Below are 27,922 nucleotides of genomic sequence, written 5' to 3' on the forward strand. Positions count from 1 at the left end.
AAAAATGATGACGTCACGTTCGTTGCCTTAAAAAAAACAACTTGCATTTCAAAACATTGCAATGTGGATAATTAATTCAAAAGATTGATTAAAATTCTATGACCACTTCTATTGTGACAATAAGAAAATGCACTGGGTAATTTATGAAAACAGATACAAATTATGTATTAACACAAGTAATGACAAAATACATTGTTGAAGCTGGTATGTTGAGAATATTGGGCTGTAGAAAGAAAACATTTCTACCTGTCTCAGCTAAAGTGGGGTGGAAAATACTCAGTAGGGTCTCTACTACCAAATAGGGTTAGTTTTGGAGTGGGACTGTGTCATACCCAGGAGCACTTTATTCTCAGCTCCCTCCATAACCCCCATTGACTGTAATAGACTGTAAATGTGATACATATTGGCTTGTAGAGAGAAAGCCCCCATACAAAGAAAACCTTATTTGGTAGTAGAGACCCTACTGAGTATTTCCCACCCCCCTTTAGCTGAGACAGGTAGAAAGGTTCTCTCTACAAGCCAATAAGTATCCCATGTACAGTCGATTACAGAAAACGGCATTGGGCGCTATAAAGGGGGTAGAGAACGAAGTGCTGCTGGGTATATATGACACATTCCCCCTCCAAATCTACACAGTTTGGTTAGTAGAGACCCTACTGAGAATTTCCCCCTAGCTGAAACAAGTAGAAAGGTTCCCTCTACAAAACAATAAGTAGAACTGTGCATTGGGTTGCAGGAGTGGGTGGAGTACGGATTTTTTAATTTTATTTAACCAGGTAGGCCAGTGGAGAACAAGTTCTCATTTCCAACTGCGACCTGGCCAAGATAAAGCAAAGCAGTGCGACACCAACAACACAGAGTTACACATGGGATAAACAAATGTACAGTCAATAACACAATAGAAAAATCAATATACAGTGTGTGCAAATGTAGTAAGATTAAGGAGGTAGGGCAATAAATAGGCCATAGTGGTGAAATAATTACAATTTAGCAATTATACACTGGAGTGATAGGTGTGCAGAAGATGAATGAGCAAGTACAATCGGGGCCAAAAGTTTTGAGAATGACACAAATATTAACTTCCACAAAGTTTGCTGCTTCAGTGTCTTTAGATATTTTTGTCAGATGTTACTATGGAATACTGAAGTATAATTACAAGCATTTCATAAGTGTCAAAGGCTTTTATTGACAATTACATGAAGTTGATGCAAAGAGTCAAAATTTGCAGTGTTGACCCCTCTTTTCAAGACCTCTGCAATCCTCCCTGGCATGCTGTCAATTAACTTCTGGTGGCAGCCCAGTCTTGCATAATCAATGCTTGGAGTTTGTCAGAATTTGTTGGTTTTTGTTTGTCCACCCGCCTCTTGAGGATTGACCCCAAACAATCGGAAAGGGGATTCATCAGAGAAAATGACTTTACCCCAGTCCTCAGCAGTCCAATCCCTGTACCTTTTGCAGAATATCAGTCTGCCCCTGATGTTTTTCCTGGAGAGATGTGGCTTCTTTGCTGCTCTTCTTGACACCAGGCCACCCTCCAAAAGTCTTCCCCTCACTGTGCGTGCAGATGCAGTCACACCTGCCTGCTGCCATTCCTGAGCAAGCTCTATACTGTTGGTGCCCCGATCCCGCAGCTGAATCAACTTTAGGAGACGGTCCTGGCGCTTGCTGGACTTTCTTGGGCGCCCTGAAGCCTTCATAACAATTGAATCGCTCTCCTTGAAGTTCTTGATGATCCGATAAATGGCTGATTTAGGTGCAATCTTACTGGCAGCAATATCCTTGCCTGTGAAGCCCTTTTTGTGCAAAGCAATGATGACGGCACGTGTTTCCTTCCAGGTAACCATGGTTGACAGAGGAAGAACGATGATACCAAGCACCACCCTCCTTTTGAAGCTTCCAGTCTATTATTTGAACTCAATAAGGATGATAGAGTGATCTCCAGCCTTGTCCCCGTCAACCCTCACACCTGTGTTTAACGAGAGAATCACTGACATGTCAGCTGGTCCTTTTGTGTCAGGGCTGAAATGCAGTGGAAATGTTTTTTGGGGATTCAGTTCATTTGCATGGCAAAGAGGGACTTTGCAATTAATTGCAATTCATTTGATCACTCTTCATAACATTCTGGAGTATATGCAAATTACCATCATACAAACTGAGGTAGCAAACTTTTAAAATTAATATTTGTGTCATTCTCAAAACTTTTGGCCACGACTGTAGAGATACTGGGGTGCAAATGAGCAAAAAATAATAACAACAATATGGAGATGAGGTAGTTGGGTGTGCTATTTATAGATGGGCTGTGTACAGGTGCAATGATCGGTAAGCTGCCCTGACAGCTGATGCTTAGTCAGTGATTTTCGCAATTTGTTCCAGTCATTGGCAGCAGAGAAGGCCAAATGGGGAGTTGGCTTTGGGGATGACCAGTGAAATATACCTGCTGGAGCATGCTACAGGCAGGTGCTGCTATGGTGACCAGTGGTCTGAGATAAGGCGGGGCTTTACCTAGCAAAGACTTATAGATGACCTGGAGCCAGTAGGTTTGGCGACGAATATGAAGAGAGGGCCAGCCAACGAGAGCATACAGGTCGCAGTGGTGGGTAGTATATGGGGCTTTTATGGGGCTTTGGTGACAAAACAGGTGGCACTGTGATAGACTACATCCAATTTGCTGAGTAGAGTGTTGGAGGCTATTTTGTAAATGACATCAAAGTCAAGGATCGGTAGGATAGTCAGTTTTACGAGGATATGTTTGGCAGCATGAGTGAAGGATCCTTTGTTGCGAAATAGGAAGCCGATCCTAGATTTAATTTTGGATTGGAGAATCTTAATGTCTGGAAGGAGAGTTTACAGTCTAACTAGACACCTAGGTATAAGGAGTCACCAGTACTCTGTATTAAACCTAGTGCCCAGCACAAGAGACACATTTAAGTTTTGCAGATACTAATGAGTAATTCCAATAACATATTTATATTTTATTAAAAGTGTATTTAAAAGTGTATTTCTTTAAATATAGCCTACATAAAAGCTTTGAATATTCCAGTATTTTTTTTTTCTAAATAAATTCTGGTAGAAATAATACAAAATTAAAATACGTCAAATTATACATGGATTTCTTCAGAGGTTGTTGCAATGCTGTGATTTTGAAAAATGTTTTATTGCTAGTCAAAGTTTAGCATGTCTTTGCCGGGGGACTTTTTTTTAGACATACATTTTGCAATGGTCCTGCCAGCATAATATCCTGCCGGTAGGAGAACAGTAATCACGAGTACTGTCTTTGGTGAAGTTCTTAGGGGAAGGAGCGAAAGAAATGACTCGCCCTTCCTGTTCGCTGGTTTCATGTCACTTTATTTGTTAATGTTCCCAAATTTGATTTACATAGGTCAGAGGCCTATGGACAGACTGGATAGATGGCAAGTGGACGTTTAAAAACATGTTGAGTTTTCTACCCTACAGTATATATATTATTCTATATTCTTCCCTATCTTAGCCCAAATTCCTCAATCAGCCTTATTAAAAAAAAACACAAAGTTGCAGCTGCAGACTGGGACATGCATTGGACCCTGGCATTTTATCCACACCAGCCCACGTCACTGTGCATGTCTCCATACACACACCCTGACCCTACACACCCTACTTAGACAGGCAGTAGTGCTGACACAAAACATTGGCAGTTCAGTACAGTGTTTCTCAACCACTTCTGTTCCAGTGTCTGGCGAGATCCGATCCTCCTCCTTTTTAACCAGATCATGTTTAAAACAAATACAATATGTAAAAGCACCACTGGAGATACAACTCACCACTACAACAGTGTCTCTTATCTAGAGATACAACTCACCACTATAACTATCTCTCTGTCTGGAGATACAACTCACCACTATAACTGTGTCTCTGTCTGGAGATACAACTCACCACTACAACGGTGTCTCTATCTAGAGATACAACTCACCACTACAACGGTGTCTCTGTCTAGAGCTACAACTCACCACAATAACTGTGTCTCTGTCTGGAGATACAACTCACTACTATAACTGTGTCTCTGTCTAGAGCTACAACTCACCACAATAACTGTGTCTCTGTCTGGAGATACCACTATAACTGTCTCTGTCTGGAGATGCAACTCACCACTATAACTGTGTCTGTCTGGAGATACCACTATAACTGTGTCTCTGTCTGGAATAACCACTATAACTGTGTCTCTGTCTGGAGTAACCACTATAACTGTGTCTCTGTCTGGAGATACAACTCACCACTATAACTGTGTCTCTGTCTGGAGATACAGCTCACCACTATAACTGTGTCTCTGTCTGGAGATACAACTCACCACTATAACTGTGTCTCTGTCTGGAGATACAACTCACCACTATAACTGTGTCTCTGTCTGGAGATACAACTCACCACTACAATGGTGTCTCTGTCTGGAGATACAACTCACCACTATAACTGTCTCTGTCTGGAGATACAACTCACCACTACAACGGTGTCTCTGTCTGGAGATACAACTCACCACTATAACTGTGTCTCTGTCTGGAGATACAACTCACCACTATAACTGTGTCTCTGTCTGGAGATACAACTCACCACTATAACTGTTCCTCTGGAGATACAACTCACCACTACAACGGTGTCTCTGTCTGGAGATACAACTCACCACTACAACGGTGTCTCTGTCTGGAGATACAACTCACCACTATAACTGTGTCTCTGTCTGGAGATACAACTCACCACTATAACTGTGTCTCTGTCTGGAGATACAACTCACCACTATAACTGTTCCTCTGGAATACTCACCACTACAACGGTGTCTCTGTCTGGAGATACAACTCACCACTAACTGTCTCTGTCTGGAGATACAACTCACCACTATAACTGTGTCTGTCTGGAGATACAACTCACCACTATAACTGTGTCTCTGTCTAGAGATACAACTCACCACTATAACTGTTCCTCTGGAGATACAACTCACCACTACAACGGTGTCTCTGTCTGGAGATACAACTCACCACTATAACTGAGTCTCTGTCTGGAGATACCACTATAACTGCGTCTCTGTCTGGAGATACAACTCACCACTATAACTGCGTCTCTGTCTGGAGATACAACTCACCACTATAACTGTCTCTGCTCTAGACATATGTGTTGCCTCCATGTTGTGCTGTCTGTCTCAGCATATTCTCTGCTGTCACTCTGTGCTTCTTCTTGTTCTCCGTCTGTCTGTCTGCTTAAGCCATATAAGTTATACAAGCCAAGCTAATGACTTAGGCTATATTGCAAATTAGTGCCTGTCATTTGTGCTCCCCTGAATCAACACCTACCCTAAGTGTTAATTACTATTACAGGGCTCCAGACTAACATGTTCCCCTGAATCAACACCTACCCTAAGTGTTAATCACTATTACAGGGCTCCAGACTAACATTTTCCCCTGAATCAACACCTACCCTAAGTGTTAATTACTATTACAGGGCTCCAGACTAACATGTTCCCCTGAATCAACACCTACCCTAAGTGTTAATTACTATTACAGGGCTCCAGACTAACATTTTCCCCTGAATCAACACCTACCCTAAGTGTTAATTACTATTACAGGGCTCCAGACTAACATTTTCCCCTGAATCAACACCTACCCTAAGTGTTAATTACTATTACAGGGCTCCAGACTAACATGTTCCCCTGAATCAACACCTACCCTAAGTGTTAATTACTATTACAGGGCTCCAGACTAACATTTTCCCCTGAATCAACACCTACCCTAAGTGTTAATTACTATTACAGGGCTCCAGACTAACATTTTCCACTGGTGTCAATAACTTTTACAGGTGGTGGCAGTGTCCCAGTCATCCATGCTTTATTAAGAAGTATAATACATAGGCTACTGAGATATTCAATAACTAAGTTGTTTCATCTAACACATCCAAGCAGAAATGCATGATTCAAGATATTTTGATGCGCAACATAATTCAGTAATTTGTCATGAATTTTGGGTTGACAATTAGAATATAGTTGCTATATTTTACTGTCAATTTATTTTATTTTTTTAACCTTTATTTAACCAGGCAAGTCAGTTAAGAACAAGTTCTTATTTTCAATGACGTAAGTATTCAGATCCTTTGCTACGAGACTCAAAATTGAGCTCAGGTGCATCCTGTTTCCATTGATCATCCTTGAGATGTTTCTACAACTCGGAGTCCACCTGTGGTAAATTCAATTGATTGGACATGATTTGGAAAGGCACACACCTGTCTATATAAGGTCCCATAGCTGACAGTGCATGTCAGAGCAAAAACCAAGCCATGAGGTTGAAGGAATTGCCTGTATAGCTACGAGACAGGATTGTGTCGAGGCACAGATCTGGGGAAGGGTACCAAAACATTTCTGCAGCATTGAAGGTCCCCAAGAACACAGCAACTTCCATCATTCTTAAATGGAAGAAGTTTGGAACCACCAAGACTCTTCCTAGAGCTGGCCACCCATCCAAACTGCGCAATCAAGGGAGGTAACCAAGAATCAAATGGTCACACTGACAGAACTGCAGAGCTCTGTGGAGATGGAAGAACCTTCCAGAAAGACAACCATCTCTGCAGCACTCCACCAATCAGGCCTTTATGGTAGATTGGCCAGACGGAAGCCACTCCTCAGTGAAAGCAACATGACAGCCCACTTGGGAGTATGCCAAAGAGGAGCCTAAAAAGGACACTGACCACGAGAAACAAGGTTCTCTGGTCTGATGAAAACAAGATCGAACTCTTTGGCCTGAATGCCAAGCGTTATGTCTGGAGAAAACCTAGCACCATCCCTACAGTGAAGCATGGTGATGGCAGCATGATGCAGTGGGGATGTTTTTCCTGTGACCTTAACCTCACTCTCCTAACCTGCTATGTTAATAATAATTTGGTGGGTGCTTATACTTGTCCTATTTCGCATGTATTATATGCATGTGTGAATTGGAAATGTGTTTTTTGCATATCCCAACTCCCTGAGACACCTTCGGAGAGAGTGGGATCACGGCCAGTCAGCCATTATCAACCCAGTAGCAATTAGGGTTAAGGGCCCCGCTCAAGGGCACATCAACAGATTCACCTCGTCAGCTCAGGGAGTCTAACAGACAGATATTTCACCTTGGGGATTTGAACTAACAACCTTTTGGTTACTGGCCTAAAGCTCTAACCGCAAAGCTAATTCACCTAACCTCCTACATTAGATCTTCTAACCAGCTATGTTAATTATCTTAACCTGCTATACTAACAAACCATCATCATTATTACCACACCTGCCATTGCCCACCGATCAACCAAAGGCTCATTATAGATTAGTATAACAGAGAAATTATTCATTTTTTTATCCAACCATGTCACCCTTTTCATTGTTTTATTTTTATATATAAAACATTGTCAATTTCAACCAGCTAGATGACCAACAGAGACAACAAGTAGAAAGCAGAGCATACAGTCTATTGGGATCAAAGTCATACTGGTGCCTCAGACAGGCTGAAACGACAACCTGAGGCATATACAATACATTCCATTGATCAAACAAATAGCTGGCTGTTACTACAAAAATAACTTGATTTATTGGAGGTGTACAAAAGGGAGGAAGGGAAAGGAGACCTTTGAATAAACACAGCAATATAGAGAATTGGCAAACACAATGTGAAAACAGTTACAACAAATGATATTTCAAAAGCTGAGAGCGGTTGGTCTAACCACTGAAAGGAGAAGAACAGACGTCTGGAGAGGGGATTTAAGACGAATACACGAATGGAAAAGTAAATACCGTAGAACCGGTTCCTCCACCCACTCCAGGATCCTAAATAACTACAGGTCAATTTTCAAAACGCTAAGTTCATAATCTGACTAAAAAGCTCCTGCCTAGGCCAGAGGCGAGGTAAACAAGGCTTGCTGCCAGAGTAACAATTTCAGTTGAACGATTTGAATGAACATTCCAAAATGTTAGTGAAACAGCTAATTTTTTTTTTTTTATAAAGATCACTGTGGCTTTTTAGCAACAATATTCAAAACTGAAAACGACTTACCTACTCCTACAAAATATAGTAGAAAGTCTACATGGCCACTTGATTGTTTTTAGCAGCAGTTTAGACCAGAAACAGACACTTACGTTCACCGTACACTATATTCTCAGACGCTTAGCTAACGGTCGCGGCTAACACAAAACAAATGGAATATGTTTGCTAAAGTTTGCAAACTATTTCCCTTATTGAACGCACCTCAGATAGGGATTCTGATCTCAGCAATACAAGAACATCAAATAAATCATAGGGATTCAACCGTCTAACCACTGGTCACCGGTCCATATTTCACAAAACGGATAGCTGTGTAGCAAGGTCAAAATGATCACACTGGTCGAGATTAGGCCTAACCAGAACCCTCCAATCTTATCCTCGCTCTCTTTCCTCTCACTTTATCCATCTGTCTGTACTAATCTACAGGCTGTAGAACTTGAGGCTTCTGTCCATTCCAGCGGAGGAAAGGAATTGAGCATTGTCTCCGAATGCCAGCCCTGTCACCAGGCCAGAATGGTCTGGGGAAAAAGAGGAAGAAAAATGTTTTAAAATATATATGTTTAAGGTAACTCGGTGTAAGATGATGCATGCAATAGGACACAAGAGTTTTTCCTAACCGTGTGTACGTATGATTTGTACAGTGAGCACACAAGGTCTGATGAAAGTTGAGTTAAATATTCTGTTCAGTTGTTTTTCTCACCGCTGAAGTTGAGGACCTCCGACCACTGCTTGCAGATGTACACCCTGATGTCGGATCCACCCACAGCCAAGTATGTACCACTCTGATCAAACACCAGAGACTTAACCTGAGAGAGTAAATAAGATTCAAGTGAAAAACTCTGCAAGAAATAACCATGTTATTTGCAGTACATGAGCTAAATTAGTGAGAAGTTGACCCATATCTGTAGCTAACAGACTCCACTCCGCACAGTCTCATTCTCACCTCATAGTTGTTGTCCAGGGCGATGGTCTTGAAGTTCTTCAGTTTCCTCAGATCCCACAGCTTCACAGAGCTGTCCTGGGCACCTGGAGCACAGAGCGAGAGACTGGGTCAGGGAATCCATGAGAAATCCAACATTATTTACACTGTTTTGTGAGGTTGGAGAGCGACTGACCTGTAGCCAGGTAGTATCCGTTCTCAGAGAAGGCGATGGAGGTGACAGGGCCAGAGTGGCCAGGGAAGTTGGCCACGTTTGTGCGCTCCTTCAGATCCCAAATCTTGATCTGGGAGTCGGCGGTTCCCGTCCCGAAGATCAGACCGTCGGGGTGGAACTGAGCACAAGTCAGAGCTGAGGAGGGCAGAGATATGAGACACAGACAAAAATAGTAACCCATCTTTCATGTCCATACGCATAGACCTGACCACAAACACACTTACCAACACCAGCAGCCTCATCTGTGACTTTGGTAAGGACTTGGCCAGTTTGGATATCCGAGAAGGCCCAGTACTGAGAAAGATAGAGAGGAATGCCGTGTTAACATGCATCCACCAACACAAAGGTGCTGTTACATTTACTATTGACAACAGTGCAGCTGGTGCCATTCTAGTCAACGGACCAGTGGACTCAGGACTTCAAACAACATGCTGGACTCAGGTGTTCTACCAGTACAGACTTACCTGGTCTTCGGAAGAGCTGAGAAGGTAGTCCCCAGTTGCGTGAAGTGACAGCCCGGTCACACTCGCCTCGTGAGCTCGCACCACCTGGATACAGTTGCCCCCAGTCACAGACCACACCCGGATGGTGCTGTCTGGAGAGGCAGAGAACACCACAGACTGGAGAGGAAAGAAAGATGGAAAATACAAATAAAAGAAAAAAACTAAAGTGAGGAAGGAAATTAGGCAAGGGATACATGATGTTGAAAAGTAGAATATAAAGCATAATTGAGTTAATTTCCATAAAACGTTAGGAGCTAGACAGGTGTATACACAGGTCTGTTACCTGGGAGGGGTGGTAGATGACAGAGGTGACCTTCTTGGTATGACCCTTGAGGGTGGCAATGATCTGCTCCTCCTTCTTATCAAATACCACCACATTCTTATCAGCCCCACCTGGCAACACAAGATAGTCATCAATGACAATTAATTGATAGTTATATTTAGATATGCAAGAAAAAGAGACAGGGTGAAAATAAAAAGCTGTTAGAAAAAGCAGGGGTACTTACCAGTGAGTACTTTGTTGGTGTCTGAAGGACAGAGGTCCATACACAGGATTCCTGGGACACTGGCACTGTGAAGTCCCTGAGACATTCAAAAGAACATGGTCACTATATGGGCTAAGCAGCACAGGCAGCCCCCTACAGGTTATTACAGTCCTACAGATAGTAGTACTCACAGCGTGGGAAGCCACTTGGCGGTACTTGCTCAGATCCTCAGCCCTGACCAGCTCCTCTGGCACGGTCTTTCCTCTCTGGTTAGTGAGAGAAAGGGAGGCGTGAGCAAACATAAGGGACAAAATAAGTTTATTAAAAGATTGAGTGGTTTATCATCCATCTCTGCAAGCCTACAACACATGACAGACATTTTCTTGAATGAACATCTTACCTTCTTTCTCTCTGTGGTAAGGACAGTAGCCTTATCTTGAAGCTGAAAACAGAACAGTAGAGGAGCAGAAAAGAGACTAATGAGAATTCAATGAATCACAAATCCATTCCCATATTGAGAGGGTCTCCAAGTAATGAGAACACTAATCACAGGGGGTAAAAAGATGAAATGAGCTCTTACCTTCTGGATGATCTCTGGAGTCATTCCCACCTGCACACTAACCTCCATTGGTTCCCCACCAGCACCCTGAGAAAAGGAGGCAAAACAACAGAGAGAAGAATACTTAGAAAAGAGAAAACATCTATCCTCAATCTCTGATGGACAGGAATCCTGTTTGATGGATGGGAATCAGCGCTAATCACTCACCCCAGCGGCTGGCTGAGAGGCGGGCATAGACTGAGGGGCCACCAATCCGGCTTGGGGCTTGAGTGTGGCCAGGGCTGTTGAATGGGAGAATGGGCAAAGAGTAAGCATTTTGCCTTCACAGGTCAGTGAATGAGAGAAGGTGAGGAAGCGACTTCAGACTCTTACCCTCTCTAGCTGCAGTGACCTCCTTGGTAAGACGAGCAATGACTCTGCAGGCTGCGTCATGCTGGTAGAGGGCGTGAGAAAGCTCCTGGCGAGTCGTCTGCAGCTGCTGCCTCAGAGTGAAACTGTGCAACATGACCGCATCCTTGAAAGAGACAGAAGACATTAAGGGAAATATGTAATAATACAGAGGAAGAGTATTCTGTTGTAACACTGTCCACAGGTAGACTACAAACCAGTCTGCCTAGACACTCACCCACTCATCTTGCAGAGCCTTGAGTATGGCAGGGATACTGGTAGAAGAGGGAGCCTTTGGTCGGATAGGATGAGACACTGGGCAACAGAAGGCAGCACAACATAGATTCAAATCCATTACGAAAATATCTCTTCGAATACATGGAACCTACTTAGGATTTCCGTCTAAGCCAAAACTAAAATCTAAACTAAAATAAATACATACATGATGTAATCGATTCGACTGATTACGTTAACTGTCTATTCCCGCCCTGTTTACCTTTTATATCGATAAGTTGCTCTTCCGACAGTGGTTGGCTATTCATGGGATCCACTCCATTCTCTGCAATATACTTCTCGATCAGTCGGCGCTCGAACACCTGGTTAGACACCGGGGACACGCAAGGGTGCTCGGGGACCTCATTGGAAACTGAGTGGGATAACATAAGTGGATACATACAATTGTTAGCTATTGTTTCATGGCTAGATAATATAACTAGTAAGCCACCATAAATACCATGTTGCAGAAAAGTGACAATGAATCAGTTACTAACTCGCCAGTTAGCCACACTAACGTTAGCTAGCAGGGTGCTAGGTAAGCGATCTAGCTCATTCAACTTCAGAAGCATGTTCAACTTACTTGCGCAAACCAAAGACATATTTCAAGTGCACGTCCCTCTGTAGCTAAACACGATTTTTTTGTGTTACGCTTGATGGCAAACTATCTTGAAAGTCTTGCCTAAAAGGCAACTATTCTGCCGACTTTATTTTTGTTTTGTTCCAAATTCGCACGCTGGCGTTTCATTGCCGCTTCGAAAACAGTGCACGCTGGGATAGCACCAGTCCTCCAAAGCGAGCTCTTCTTCGTTCCCCCACTGTCATGACTACGACAACTTTCATAACTAGATTGAATTCGTTTTATTTTCTAGAGCTTCATTCATTACTTGACTAACAAACCAATGATACGTTAATACACAAATCATTGGGAAAGGTATATGACTTCAAACATATTATAATCCATTCTATAAAACCTCAATGACAACGTGAATACCTGGTGAAATAATTGAAATTGAATCATGTACACCATTTTATGGCAATCACAAACAACGTATATCTTATGTAAATATATGTAATCTAATAAAAGTATATTTTTATTATTTTGTGTTAATTTACTTGTTTAATAGGAGGTAACACATGCAGTTAGATATGCTTTTAAATTGAGAGGCAATTCCCATATTCTATTACAAAATCAGACAATTCCTCATCTCTTCTTTAACGTTGACATCTCTTCTCCATCCTAACATAACTTCAATATATTTACACATATATACAGTAATCTATAGCTTACAGTACAGGTTTAAATGTGTGGTCCTGAGGGTTCCTTGGTGGTAGGTATCAGAAAGTAATCGGCAGGTTGATTTTTGAAAACATTACCAATCCAGTTGTACAAAGGAGTGATATGCCAAAATGTAGGATATTGCTCATCTCATTCTTAAAAGGAATGATAATGACATGATAATAAAGAAATTATAGGAAGTAATATGCAATACCCAAACAGATCCAAATAGGGTTCTGAAAGCGAAGGCACTATAATGATGAAATCACCCGTGAACAGTTTAACAATATCGCCCTCCACTATTTTCTCTCTGCCCGCTCTTTCTTTACCTCCACTCTTCTCTGTGCTCTATAAGAAGTTGAGTTTTTCAGAAGTGTAGATGCTGCAAGTCTCCAAGGTATCTGTGTCCAGTGGAAGTGTGGAGAAGTAGACTTTTGCTTTGCTCTCCTTGTCTCCCTCTTTCTTGATCTGGAACTGGAAGCAGTCTTCAGATGAGTGGAGGCAGTCTGAGGTGCCAGCGATGGAAAAGGAGATCTCCCTCTCTCCGTCAGCAGTCTCCTGAGAAGAGAGAGGGAGTCAATGATAAAAAGAAAGAGCAGAATATAACTTAATTGTCTATTGTGAGACAGAAAATAGAAACAGTGTGTGTATTTACCTTTTCACTAGGAGTGTGAGTAGTGGCAGTCTCAACTCTAAGTCTATCTGTCTCCTGTTGTCTCGTTGTCCTCACTGGCTCAGGGGAGGGCTGTGGTGCACTGACCACGACAGGAATGTAACCCTGAGAAAGACACATGATATAGAAATCTATAATAATGGTGAAAAGAGCCTACATTTACAACTTCACCCGCCTACCTACCGAATGTGTAGGTCTGGGGCTCCATATTTTTGGCGTTACAATCTGCTTTGAATGACTGTAAATGCCAGAGGGCTGGAGACTGGGTGGACTGTAGTCCTGCAGAGGAAAAACAAAACAAGTATGTAAATATAAATATAAATATTGCGTAGACAGACAGGGGAACGCACAGCGAAACAAACAAACAATCCACAGAGAAGCATGAAGCTATGTGACCACTGACCCAATTTAAATGTGTAAGGAACTGATGCAGGAGGAGATTCAAACTGGCGCAAAGGACTGCTTCTACTTTTACTCTGACACTGACAGAATTCTATAATATCACACAGTTGAAATGGATGGAGAACATAGTACCATGACAACAGGCTCATTGCATTGCCCACACAAGCCCTCCAATAACCACTCATAACCCCACCATATTTCTTCTACCTACCAAGCTCACAAACATCTCTCACTCTACAGCTGTCAAGCTCATTCAGAACATCCCTTCACCTGGACATTGACTCTTGGAAGGTTAGATGCCGGTGTATGGTGACCTCTTAGGCCGTTGATTATCATAGCGAGGCTGCAGTTAGGGTAGCGCTTCATAAATAAGATGAAACCAGCCAAAGTCACAAACATGCCAGAAGGAACGCTGATGGACTTGAGAACTGCTCTCCATCTAGCAGTCTTATCTGGAAAGAGAAAAAGGAAGGGAGAAAGAGTGAGTGAGCGGGGAGATCAAGAAAGATATCTCTGTATCATGTAAAGGGAAAAGATCCTGCTCACACACACACACTGTCACTCACCGACCACATGGAGAATGGTGGATGACACCAGGTTGCCGCCCTGATCTCGGATCTCATACATCCCATCATGCTTTGCACTCAGCCTGGTGATGACCACCTCGTTGACAGTCCCGTTTCTCCCCAGAGAGAGGAGGCCCCAGTACCGGGGGTCCTGGTCCACAATCTGGCCATCCTTGATCAGCTGCACGGGGCGAGAGTACTGGGACTCAAGGGGCACATTGGAGGGATTGGAGAGGTGCAGGGACGGGGTAAAAATGAGGTGGACATGAGAGACAGGGAGAAAAAGGGGAAGGTTTAGAGACTCCTTGAAGAAGCGGGTGACATTGAAGTTGTGCCCTGCACCCACACAGGGGATAATGAGAGAGAGAGAATTGGAAAGAGTTTAAAGGAAAAGAAAAAGGAGAAATTAAGGAAGGGACATGAGGACGATGAGGGGCATCAGGATGAAAGAAAGAATCAGATACAACTAAGAGTCAGTTTGGATTATGAGTCAGTTTGTACTGTATGTCAGATCTAATATCGCAATCTCTTCTCTCCTAGCCTCCGATCCCATCTCCCTCTCTCCATCTCCCGTTTAATTTCCCTCACCCCTTCATCCAGATCTCTTTGATCTTTCTAGTGCTCACCATTGACAATCAATTTGCTGCGGGAGATTACTTTCCCATTCTCGTCTCGGAGGGTGTAGTTTCCCTGGTCTGCCTGGGTCACTCTCTCTGCCACCCAGACCCTCCCACTTGACCCTAGCCTCCCCCGGCCCGCCTCGCTGGTCTCAGGGTCCATCCGGTTCCACAGTACCATCTGGGAGTCAGAGGGGGAGCCCTGGGGAGAGAACTCCAGCACGGAGACATATTTAGGGATGTTGTGCTGAAAGGTTTCCCCATAGCCCAGACGGAAGGTTTTTATACATTCTGAGAAAGGGTGAAAGAAAGCAAAACAGAGATTATCTTGAGAGTTATACAATGTTTCAAGATTCATACAATCAATTTCAACAGATACAATGAATCATTATACAATATCATAGAGAAATAGAGAGACAGAATAGAGAGCAAGAAATAGATTTTAAAAAATAGACAAAGAAATGGAGAGAGGTATTCCCTGCGGCAGAGTTTTTAAAAATATATTTTTATTTTTATTTAACTAGGCAAGTCAGTTAAGAACAAATAATTATTTACAATGACGGCCTACCTCGGCCAAACCCTAACCACGCTGGGACAACTGTGGGTCGCCCTATGGGACTCTCAATCAACGTTGGTTGTGATACAGCCTGGAATCGAACCAGGGTCTGTAGTGACGCCTCTAGCACTGAGATGCAGTGCCTTCGACCACTGCGCCACTCGGGAGCCCCTGAGCCCCTGAGCCCCTGAGCCCCTGTACCTGAGACAGTGAGGCGAACGGTCTCATAGGTGAATCCAGAGGAGAGTTTGATAGAGTAGAGCCCCTGGTCACGGTGTGTGACGTCATTCACCAGCAACGTCCTATCTTTCGTCCACTCAAACCGTGGGTCCTTCAACTGCAAACACACAATAGTGTTTAGCATAGAAGAACACACACACACTTAAACACACGTTATGTTCTTCTATCCTCGTGGGGATCTAAAATTCATTTCCATTCAAAATTATATTTTCCCTGAACCTAACCCCCAACCCCTTACACTAATTCTAACCATAACCCTGAACTTAACACCTAAGCTTAAAATAGCCTTTTTCCTTGTGGGGATGTAGGAAATGTCCCCACAAGGGAGAATGTTTTACTATCCGTGTGGGGACATTTGGGGATTTGAGGTCCCCACAAGGATAGACCCACACACACACACACAACCTACGTTGTTGTTCTCCAGAAGCACTCTTCTTGGTCCTGGAGGGTAGCTGGGGGTAAAGGTCACGATTCTTGACCCTGAGTAGACCGGCAGGCGGAACTCTCGACCAGAACACACTATCTGTAAGTCTTCATTCCAACCTGAAAAAGAGAGGGACAAATAGAGTGAGTTATGGGAGGAGGGAGGAGGACATGGCCAGACATTATCAAAAGAAAGTACAGAATTTTTCACATCCATGTGTGACTTTTTGTGAGATAACAACAATGACATTGGACCTACCCAAAGAGAAAGCTAGGGGGAGAGAGAGAGAGATTGGAGTCAAATCAAATTCTTCCAACATATTACTACTGTAAAGTAATCATGGGTTAAACAACCATCTACAACTGGATGCAAATGCTATGATACTAAAACGGCAAAAAGTACAACTCACCCAAAGAGAAAGGGATGCTGAGAAGGGAACTCACTAGGATATAGAGGTGCATGTTCTGAGGACAGACATAAGACAGCTGTAGAGAGACACCCACTGAGTCAGGGGGGTTGGCAGCAGGCTATAGATCAGGCATCATCAACTAGATTCAGCCGCAGGCAGATTTTTTCTTCAGCAATGGTCTGGGGGCGGGAACATAATTACATATCATTGGGGGGGGGGGGGGGGGCAACGATGATGGTTATGGTTATGAACATGGTCTTTTGCCTGCTAATGAAGAAAACGAAGAAAACGATGACAACAATCATGTCTAATGTAACTGGCCCCTCTAACAGTACAACTGGCCCCAGCTTGCCCCCCCAGTTGAAATGGTCTAGAATTGCCACTGAATTGTCATTCAGCCCTACTCCCCACAATTACCGAGCCAGTAAACACCGTTCACCATCAATCAACTTCACAAGAGGGTGCTAATGCTCTCGATTTAGAACGTTGCACTGCTCCTAATTCTACACTACCTGTGATACTAAAATTGTTCAATTAATATTGTATTAGGCTATTATCGACAGCACACAACAACATATTTTACAGTTAGCTATTTACTTAATCTACATTTATTGGAATCAACATGGAGAAAAGTATGTATTATATGCCTACATTTGCACTCACCTATGCACGACAGCAAAACACAATAGCCTATTATTATTTTATATTATTAACTGTATTGCAAGCCCATATAATGGATGATCACAGCAGCTTTAAGATCATTAACTGCTTCTTCGTCTGCTATGCGCATGAGCGAGGTTTGCGTCCTTTGCTGCTACTTGTTGTAGTGAAGCGTTCCATGTCGCATAAAAAAACAAAACTGATTTCACACAACGCCCGGACTGTTGCAAATCGCAATCTTCTAAAACGCGCAACGCCACTATACAAATATGACCCGAAACACTGCCAAAGTGATTGGCAGATGATTTGATCTATAAATCACCCCACTTGCAGATATTGGGTTAATGATATTATATACAGCGCATGCAGGACTGGACCCAACTGGATGTCTCTTCTAGGCTACAGTCTACGGAGAGTTATCTCAAGAAGATGCTGTTTCTCCTGGTATTGCTGAGCGCTTCATTTACCTGTATGGGTGAATATAGTGCCATCTATAGGACTACTTTGTACCCCTCTCTCTCTCTCTCTCTCTCTCTCTTTCTTTCTCTTCTCTCACACACACACACACACACACACACACACACACACACACACACACACACAGAGAGAGAGAGAGAGACGCCTATCTCTGCTTGCCTCTTGTCTTTACATACAGTACCTTCTGTCTCTATGCGACATGTAAAGTGTTGGTCCCATTTTTCATGAGCTAAAATAAAAGATCCCAGAAATGTTTCCAAATGCACAAAAAGCTTATTTTTCTCAAATTGTGCACACACATTTGTTTACTGTTAGTGAGCATTTCTCATTTGCCAAGATAATCCATCCACCTGACAAGTGTTGCATATCAATAAGCTGTTTAATTAAAAAGCATGATCATTACACAGGTGCACCTTGTGCTGGGAAAAATAAAAGACCACTCTAAATTGTGCAGTTTTGTCATACAAAACAATGCCACAGATGTCTCAAGTTTTGATGGAACGTGCAATTGGCATGCTGCCTGCAGGAATGTCCAACAGAGCTGTTGCCAGATAATTTAATGTTAATTTATCTACCATAAGCCGCCTCCAACGTTGTTTTAGAGAGTTTGGCAGGACATCCAACTGACCTCACAACCACAGACCACATGTAATCACACAAGCCCAGGACCTCTACATTGAGACCGCCGCATATTTGTAGGGAGTGACATACCAGGAAGGGCTCCCCCTACACTAAAAGCCATTCTACACAACTCTTTATTAATTGTGAAAAAAGGGTAAACAGACTTTGGAAGATGACTTGTGTGGCTAAACTAATCATGCTCACGAAGACTAGCGCCGTCCTCGCTCGACCTGAGCCTCAGCCTAGGGCAGTGGTTCCCATCATATCCTCTCACATCCGGTCACAGGACAAACATTTAGTCAAACCACTCTCCTTCAGATTTTATACATTTATATTGACATTTTAACTCAATTTAATACTTTTCTCAGGGTACGAGCTGCCTTCACATTTTATCTTTGGAAATTGTATTTTTTATGTTTATGCTTTGGAACATCGTCTGTTTAATTGATCAACTTTTTGTTCACGTCTTCTTCTCTCTGCTAATGGAGGTGGTTTATCTCATGTTATTGCCAATCCACTCAGTCAAGGAATTAAGGAGAAGAAGTAAAAGAAGGTATCAAAATCATTCAATCAAATGTATTTTATAAAGCCCTTATTACTTAATGAGAATAGAATAGAAAAGTCAAAGCATTGAACATTACCTAACTGACTGTTACTCTGTGTGCCTTGTAGGATATGCCGTCGGAGAAGATGGCTGACGTTTTACCTAACCAAATGTGTTTTTTGTTAGTTTTTTTGCGTTGTTTGTAACTCTTTTTTTTTAAACTTATTCTGTACACAATGTTGCTGCTACCGTCTCTTATGGCAGAAAATAACTTCTGGACATCAGAACAACGATTACTCACCACGAACTGGCAGAAGTTGTTTTTTCCTTTAACGAGTCCGACGAGACTGACGTGAAGGGCATACTGCTTTCACGGGAACAGGCCCAAATCACAGTAATTTGCGTGAAGCCTTCTGAGAATTCATAGGCGATCGAATAAACCCCTACTGCCTTCCGTTCTACTAGCTAACATGCAATCATTGGAAAATAAAATCGACGACCTACGATGAAAATTAAACTACCAACTGGACATTAAAAACTGTAATATCTTATGCTCCATGGAGTCGTGGCTAAACGACGACATTATCAACATACAGTTGGTTGGTTATACACTATATCGGCAGGATAGAACAGTGGCGTCTGGTAAGACAAGGGGGTCAGACTATGTATAATTGTAAACAACAGCTGATGCACGATATCTAAGGAAGTCTCAAGGTTTTGCTTGCCTGAGGAAGAGTATGTCATGATAAGCTGTAGACCACACTATCTACCTAGAGAGTTTTCATCTGTATTTTTTGTAGCTGTCTACATACCACCACAGACCGATGCTGGCACTAAGACCACACTCAATGAGCTGTATTCTGCCATAAGAAAACAGGAAAACGCTCATCCAGAGGCGGTGCTCCTAGTGGCCAGGGAAATTTAATGCAGAGAAACTTAAATCCGTTTTACCAAATTTCTATCAGCATGTTAAATGAGCAACCAAAGGGAAAAAAACTCTAGACCACCTTTCCTCCACACACAGAGACGCGTACAAAGCTCTCACTCACCCTCATTTGGCAAATCTGACCATAATTCTATCCTCTTGATTCCTGCTAACTAGCAACAATTAAAGCAGGAAGCACCAGTGACTTGGTCAATAAAAAAAGTGGTCAGATAAAGCAGATGCTTAACTACAGGACTGTTTTGCTAGCACAGACTGGAATATGTTCCGGGATTCTTCTGATGGAATTGAGGAGTACACCACAACATTCATTGGCTTCATCAATAAGGACATCGATGACGTCATCCCCACAGTGACCATACTTACATACCCCAACCAGAAGCCATGGATTACAGGCAACATCTGCACTGAGCTAAAGGCTAGAGCTGCCGCTTTGAAGGAGCGGGACTCTAACCTGGAAGCTTATAAGAAATCCCGCTATGCCCTCCAACGAACCATCAAACAGGCAAAGCATCAATACAGGACTAAGATCGAATCATACGACATCGGCTCCGCCGGTCGTCAGATGTGGCAGGGCTTGCAAACCATTACAGACCACAAAGGGAAGCACAGCCAAGGGCTGCCCAGTGACACGAACCTACCAGACGAGCTAAACTACTTAACATAACATAACATTGAAACATGCATGAGAGTACCAGCTGTTCCGGACGACTGTGTGATCACGCTCTCCGCAGCCAATGTGAGTAAGACCTTTAAACAGGTCAACATTCACAAGGCCGCAGGGCCAGACAAATTACTAGGACGTGTACTGCGAGGTTGCGCTGACCAACTGGCAAGTGTCTTCACTGACATTTTATACCTCTGTAATACAAACATGTTTTAAGCAGACCACCATAGTCCCTGTGCCCAAGAACACTAAGGTAACCTGCCTAAATGACTACCGACCCGTAGCACTCACGTCTGTAGCCATGAAGTGCTTTGAAAGGCTGGTCATGTCTCACATCAACACCATTATCCCAGAAACCCTAGACCCAATCCAATTTGCATACTGCCAAATCCACAGATGATGCAATCTCTATTGCACTCCACACTGCCCTTTCCCATCTAGACAAAAGGAACACCTATGTGAGAATGATATTCATTGACTACAGCACAGTGTTCAACACCATAGTGCCTTCAAAGCTCATCAATAAGCTAAGGACCCTGCGACTAAACACCCCCCTCTGCATCTGGATCCTGGACTTCCTGACGGGTCTTCCCCAGGTGGTAAGGGTAGGTAACAACACATCCGCCACGCTGATCTTCAACACAAGGGCACCTCCTGGACTCCCTGTTCACTCATGATTGCGCGGCCAAGCACGAGTCCAACACCATCATTAAATTTGCAGACAACGACGAGACAGCCTATAGGGAGGAGGTCAGAGACCTGGCTGTGTGGTGCCAGGACAACAACCTCTCCCTCAACGTGATCAAGACAAAGGAGATGATTGTGGACTTCAGGAAAAGGAGGACTGAGAACGTCCCCATTCTCATCGACGGGGCTGTAGTGGAGCAGGTGATGAGTTCCAAGTTCCTTTGTGTCCACATCACCAACAAACTAACATGGTCCAAGCACACCAAGACAGTCGTGAAGAGGACACGACAACACCTATTCCCCCTCAGGAGACTGAAAAGATTTTGCATGCGTCCTCCGATCCTCAAAAGCTTCACCACCTGGAGCATCCTGACGGGTTGCATCACTGCCATGGCAACTGCTCGGCCACAACCACAAGGCACTACAGAGGGTAATGCATACAGACCAGTACTGGGGCCAAGCTTCCTGCCATCCAGGACCTCTATACCAGGCGGTGTCACAGGAAGGCCCTACAAATCAAAGACTCCAGCCACCCCAGTCATAGACTGTTCTCTCTGCTACCGCACGGAAAGCGGTACCAGAGCGCCAAGTCTAAGTCTAAGAGGCTTCTAAACAGTTTCTACCCCCAAGACATAAGACTCCTGAACATCTAATCAAATGGCTACCCAGACTATTTGCATTGCCCCCCCTTTTATGCCGCTGCTACTCTCCTACTCTCAGTTATTATCTATGAATAGTCACTTTAATAACTCTAACAAACATGTAAAAATGTATGTACCTCAATTACCTAACCGGTTCCCCCTGTACTGTATATAGTCTCACTATTGTTATTTTACTGCTGCTCTTTAATTACTTGTTCCTTTTATTTCTTATTCTTATTCATATTTTTTAAACTGCATTGTTGGTTAGGGGCTTGTAAGTAAGCATTTCACAGTAAGGTTTACACCTGTTTTATTCAGAGCATGTGGCTAATACAATTTGAATTTGATTCTATAGCCTCTTTTGTCCAGTTGCCTTTCTGTGTAAATGTTCCATTTTCCAAACTCTGAACTACCAAGAGGATGTAGGAATACTATAGTGTATTTTGGGGAATTTGTGAACTTATTTGCATACAACTGTAGTGCAACATTGCCTCTACAGTATTATATAATTTCTTATCATGAATACTGCTTTTATTCAATCTTTTATGTGATGACAACTGAAAGTATAAGAATTGTGGCAAGTATTCCAGCATTTGCCTTTTTGTAAGGTATCATTTATGTTTATAGAATAGAATGTTTATCAATGTATTATATTATTTGTATGTAAAAAAATAAAAACACCAATGCATAGTTTATTAGTTGACTTGTGTCTAACAAACACTACTTTCTGTGATTTGTTTTGTTTGGGTGTGCTCAGATTAGGGTTGCAAAGAGAGGGTATATTACTGGAAACTTTAGTTTACCAGTAAACTACCAGTGTTTTGGTATCTTTCAAGGATTTTATGTAATCTATCATAAGCAATCCAGTGGTCCTTTTGGGTACTTCAGATTTTTTAAAGTGTGTGTAAAATATATCAAATTTCTAAATAAGATGATTTTCTAATAAAAAATGTTAATGACAATGCTGTAAAACATTATCCTAAATATAACCCATCAGCTTAGTAATGCCATTGGTGAAAGCTAAGGTAACTGAACTATCACCCCATTGCACTCACTTCTGTCATCATGAAGTGCTTTGAGAGACTAGTCAACGAACATATCACCTCCACCCTACCTGACACCCTAGACCCACTCCAATTTGCTTACCGCCCCAATAGCTCCACAATGCAGATAGCCCGGTTAGCCAATGTGCGGGAGCACTGGTTGGTCGGCCCAATTGAGGTAGTATGTACATGAATGTAGAGTAAAAGTGACTATGCATATATGTTAAACAGAGAGTAGCAGCAGTGTAAAAAGAGGGGTTGGGGGTAGTCCGGGTAGCCATTTGATTACCTGTTCAGGAGTCTGTACAACGCATCACCGGGGGGAAACTACCTGCCTTCCAGGACACCTACACCCGATGTCACAGGAAAGCAAATGGCTTGGGGGTAAAAACTGTTGAGAAGCCTTTTTGTCCTAGACTTGGCACTCCGGTATCACTTGCCATGCGGTAGTAGAGAGAACAGTCTATGACTGGAGTGGCTGGGGGTTTTTAACTATTTTTAGGGCCTTCCTCTGACACCGCCTGGTGTAGAGGTCCTGGATGGCAGGCAGCTTAACCCCAGTAATGTACTGAGCCGTACGCATTACCCTCTGTAGTGCCTTGCGGTCAGAGGCCGAGCAATTGCGGTACCAGGCAGTGATGCAGCCAGTCAGGATGCTCTCGATGTTGCAGCTGTAGAACCTTTTGAGGATCTCAGGAACTATGCCAAATCTTTTTAGTTTCCTGAGGGGGAATAGGCTTTGTCGTGCCCTCTTCAAGCCTACAGTGGTAGGATTACCAACAACGAGACAGCCTACAGGGAGGAGGTGAGGGCCCTCGGAGTGTGGTGTCAGGAAAATAACCTCTCACTCAATGTCAGCAAAACAAAAGAGATGATCGTGGACTCCAGGAAACAGCAAAGGGAGCAACCCCCCTATCCACATCGACGAGACAGCAGTGGAGAAGGTGGAAAGTTTTAAATTCCTCGGTGTACATATCACTGATAAACTGAAATGGTCCATGCACACAGTGTGGTGAAGAAGGCGCAAGAGCGCCTCTTCAACCTCAGGAGGCTGAAGAAATTTGGCTTGTCAGGGAAAACCCTCACTAACCTTTTCAGGTGCACAATCGAGAGCTTCCTGTCGGGCTATATCACCGCCTGGTACGGCAACTGCACCGCCCACAACCGCAGGGGGGAAACTACCTGCCTTCCAGGACACCTACAACACCCGATGTCACAGGAAAGCAAAAAAAGATCATCAAGGACCACAACCACCCGAGCCAATGCGTGTTCACCCCGTGTTCACCCCGCTTCTATCCAGAAGGCGAGGTGGGACAGGTGCATCAAAGGTGGCACAGAGAAATTGAAAAACAGCTTATATCTCAAGGTCATCAGATTGTTAACAGCCACCACTTAGACTTGAAATCATTGGCTACTTTAATAAATGGAACACTAGTCACTTTAATAATGGCACTTTAATAATGTTTACATATCTTGCATTACTCATCTTATATGTACAGTATATACTATATACTGTATCCTTCACTATCTAGTCTTTACTATCTATTGCGTCTTAGCCGCTCCGTCATTTACATTACATTTAAGTCATTTAGCAGACGCTCTTATCCAGAGCGACTTACAAATTGGTGCATTCACCTTATGACATCCAGTGGAACAGTAGTGCATCTAAATCTTTTAAGGGGGGTGAGAGGGATTACTTTATCCTATCCTAGGTATTCCTTAAAGAGGTGGGGTTTCAGGTGTCTCCGGAAGGTGGTGATTGACTCCGCTGTCCGCTTAGTGTTTACCGTGACCAGATGAAACATACTTAGTGTTTACCGTGACCGCAGGGAAACATGAAGCATACTTAGTGTTTACCGTGACCGCAGGGAAACACGAAACATACTTAGTGTTTACCGTGACCAGATGAAGCATACTTAGTGTTTACCGTGACCGCAGGGAAACATGAAGCATACTTAGTGTTTACCGTGACCAGATGAAGCATACTTAGTGTTTACTGTGACCGCAGAGAAACATGAAGCATACTTAGTGTTTACCGTGACCAGATGAAGCATACTTAGTGTTTACCGTGACCGCAGGGAAACATGAAACATACTTAGTGTTTACCGTGACCACATGAAACATACTTAGTGTTTACCGTGACCAGAGGAAACATACTTAGTGTTTACCGTGACCAGATGAAGCATACTTAGTGTTTACCGTGACCAGAGGAAACATACTTAGTGTTTACCGTGACCAGATGAAACATACTTAGTGTTTACCGTGACCGCAGGGAAACATGAAGCATACTTAGTGTTTACCGTGACCAGATGAAGCATACTTAGTGTTTACCGTGACCGCAGGGAAACATGAAGCATACTTAGTGTTTACCGTGACCAGATTAAACATACTTAGTGTTTACCGTGACCAGATGAAACATACTTAGTGTTTACCGTGACCGCAGGGAAACATGAAACATACTTAGTGTTTACCGTGACCGCAGGGAAACATGAAACATACTTAGTGTTTACCGTGACCAGATGAAGCATACTTAGTGTTTACTGTGACCGCAGGGAAACATGAAACATACTTAGTGTTTACCGTGACCAGATGAAACATACTTAGTGTTTACTGTGACCGCAGGGAAACATGAAATATACTTAGTGTTTACCGTGACCGCAGGGAACATCGCCTTTAATTGTCAATCGCGCTATAAAGCTGAACATGGGCAATACGGATTGAACAGGGCCGCATTCTCTCTACAATATGTCTGTTTCACTGTCTCACCTTGGCTTGTGTTTGTAATTCAACAGCTTTACCTCAGACACATGCATCAAGCTTTATTATTATCATTATTATTATAATTATAATTATTATAATTTTAAAACATGTATTTGACCTTTATTTAACTAGGCAAGTAAGTTAAGAAATTAAGAACAAATTCTTATTTTACCATGGCAACCTACCTGGACGATGCTGGGCCAATTGTGCGCCGCTCTCTATGGGACTCCCAGTCACAGCCGGTTGTGATACAGCCTGGAATCAAACCAGGTTCTGTAGTGACGCCTCTAGCACTGAGATGCAGTGCCTTAGATCGCTGTACCACATCGGGAGCTTTAACACTCTTAGTTACCACAAAACACTAACACTGTTGACTCGGTAACTATCCAACCTGCTTGTGTAGTTTGGAGAGATGGGAAGAACATCCAGGGATCCTAATTACACATATCTGATGTGTAATTATTTACTACAGGACTTACTGAATATTACATCTGTTGATGGGCTCTTTTCTTCCCTTCTATATGCCTACATCAAAGGGCAGATCACTGTTCATTATATGCAACACAAATAGAAAATGAATACCCAAGTCTGCTACCCAAGTCTGCCTGCTTCCCACCTTGATAAACGTTGTGGTTCCTCTGTGGCAGCTGGTAGGTAAGTGGAGGAAGCCTGCTGTCTCGGCTGATGAAGAGGAGGTTTCACTGTGAAGGGGAATCCCCAAGAGCTAGGCAGTAAAGTAGTGTCACTGCTCATCCATATATTTAATACTTATATATTCTCATCCCATTCCTTTACTAGATTGTGTGTATTAGGTTTTGTGGAATTTGTTAGATATTAGGTTTTGCTGTGGAGTTGTTTATATATGACCTGTTAGATACTGCTGCACTGTCGGATCTAGAAGCATAAGCATTTCGCTACACTCGCAATAACATCTGCTAAGCATGTGTATGTGACCAATAACATTTTATTTTATTTGATAGGCTACAGGAAATCAAGGGAAGAAGCAACACAATGTCAGTTTTCCAGTAAAAGATACATAGAGATGCAGAAGATGGTTAGTAGCAATTAGAAATAGAAAATAAGATGTATAAACTCCCGAAGCCAATCTTACATCGCTGTGTGTGTGTGTGTGTGTGTGTGTGTGTGTGTGTGTGTGTGTGTGTGTGTGTGTGTGTGTGTGTAGCAAGCACTTCAGCAACGATGCATTGGAACGAGATATGCAATCTGAAATTATGGGGACTGAAAACCGGAGGATACTCAAAGATATGGTTGTTGCAACTGTATTGTTGATCTGGATCTGGCGCAGTACCACAATACAAAGGTGCGTTTGAAAAGCGACAAAGCAAGCATGCGGAGTGATGTAGCCTGATCCTTGATGTTCGAGGTGTTCTTATTGTGTTATTATCATTGCAAAATATCATGTAGACCTATAGGCCTAAGTGCTCTACGGGTTAGCATATGTTCACTATGTACTTTATCTGTGACGGGGGGGGGGGCATACATAGGCCATATAGTGGTTTGGGCTAATGTGAAAACATAAACCCACTAAGGTTTATGATAAGCCATCATTCAATAAAGTAGAGTTTAGCTACTCGTTGGATAACTCCATGTCTGTAAGAATTGTAGTCACATATTTGAATCCTCTGCAGCACATTTGTCAGCATTGGAGTGCAATTGTCACAACTGCATCCATTCTGTTGATCCTGGGGATGGGACTCCGGCTGCTGTTGCGGCCTCAGTTTCTAAAACAGTGGCTGCCATCTTAAGCTCAATTTTCCAATATTTTTTTGGTAAGAATCAAATAAATAAGGTTCGACAACATCGACACCCCTCAAGTAAGATACTCTTCCTCCTCCCTCAACTCTTTCGTCGTCAGACATGTTCTTGGTTTGTAACGCATACGCTGGGAGTCAGGAAGCAGGTGCAGAAGGTGAGTTTAATCATAAGAAAAAGGCAGATAAACAAAACAGGATAAGCATGAATGTGACAGGATAAGCATGGATGTGACAAAACCAATACTGCCTGATGAATGAGGCTACTAAGGAGCGGGAGTAGGCGTGACAGTAACCACCTCCTAACGTCTGGATCCAGCCACAGGACGATGCCGGCCAGGAGGATGGCCTCGAGGGCGAGGAGTGGGCTGGTCCTGGCGGTAGATATGGACATCTCTGACGATGTTAGGGTCCTGGATGTTGGCCGCATGGACCCAATAGCACTCCTCTGGGCCCCTCCCAGTTCACCAGGTACTGGAGCCGACCCCCATGACATCGGGAGTTCAGGAGGGACCTAACAGCATAGGCGGGGGTCCCATCGATGTCCAGGGTAGGCGGAGGGGTG

The 27,922-nt window shown here is 43.1% G+C and overlaps 1 protein-coding gene across 1 annotated transcript; it reads right to left on the reverse strand.

The window, feature by feature from the left end:
* Positions 1–7,346: 7,346 nt before the first annotated feature.
* LOC115130599 (pre-mRNA-processing factor 19-like) lies at positions 7,347–12,163 on the reverse strand. Its single transcript, XM_029661894.2, has 16 exons — positions 11,960–12,163; positions 11,600–11,749; positions 11,342–11,418; positions 11,089–11,230; positions 10,924–10,997; positions 10,738–10,803; positions 10,558–10,599; positions 10,349–10,423; positions 10,179–10,254; positions 9,956–10,065; positions 9,634–9,789; positions 9,394–9,463; positions 9,131–9,304; positions 8,959–9,041; positions 8,716–8,821; positions 7,347–8,533 (listed from the first exon to the last, which is right to left on the reverse strand). The coding sequence occupies exons 1-16, from the start codon at positions 11,976–11,978 to the stop codon at positions 8,436–8,438; spliced, it is 1,518 nt and encodes a 505-aa protein (XP_029517754.1). The 5' UTR covers positions 11,979–12,163; the 3' UTR covers positions 7,347–8,435.
* Between the last annotated feature and the right edge of the window lie 15,759 nt (positions 12,164–27,922).

The sequence above is a fragment of the Oncorhynchus nerka genome, linkage group LG6, assembly GCF_034236695.1.
Source record: "Oncorhynchus nerka isolate Pitt River linkage group LG6, Oner_Uvic_2.0, whole genome shotgun sequence".
In the NCBI taxonomy this organism is placed as follows: domain Eukaryota; kingdom Metazoa; phylum Chordata; class Actinopteri; order Salmoniformes; family Salmonidae; genus Oncorhynchus; species Oncorhynchus nerka.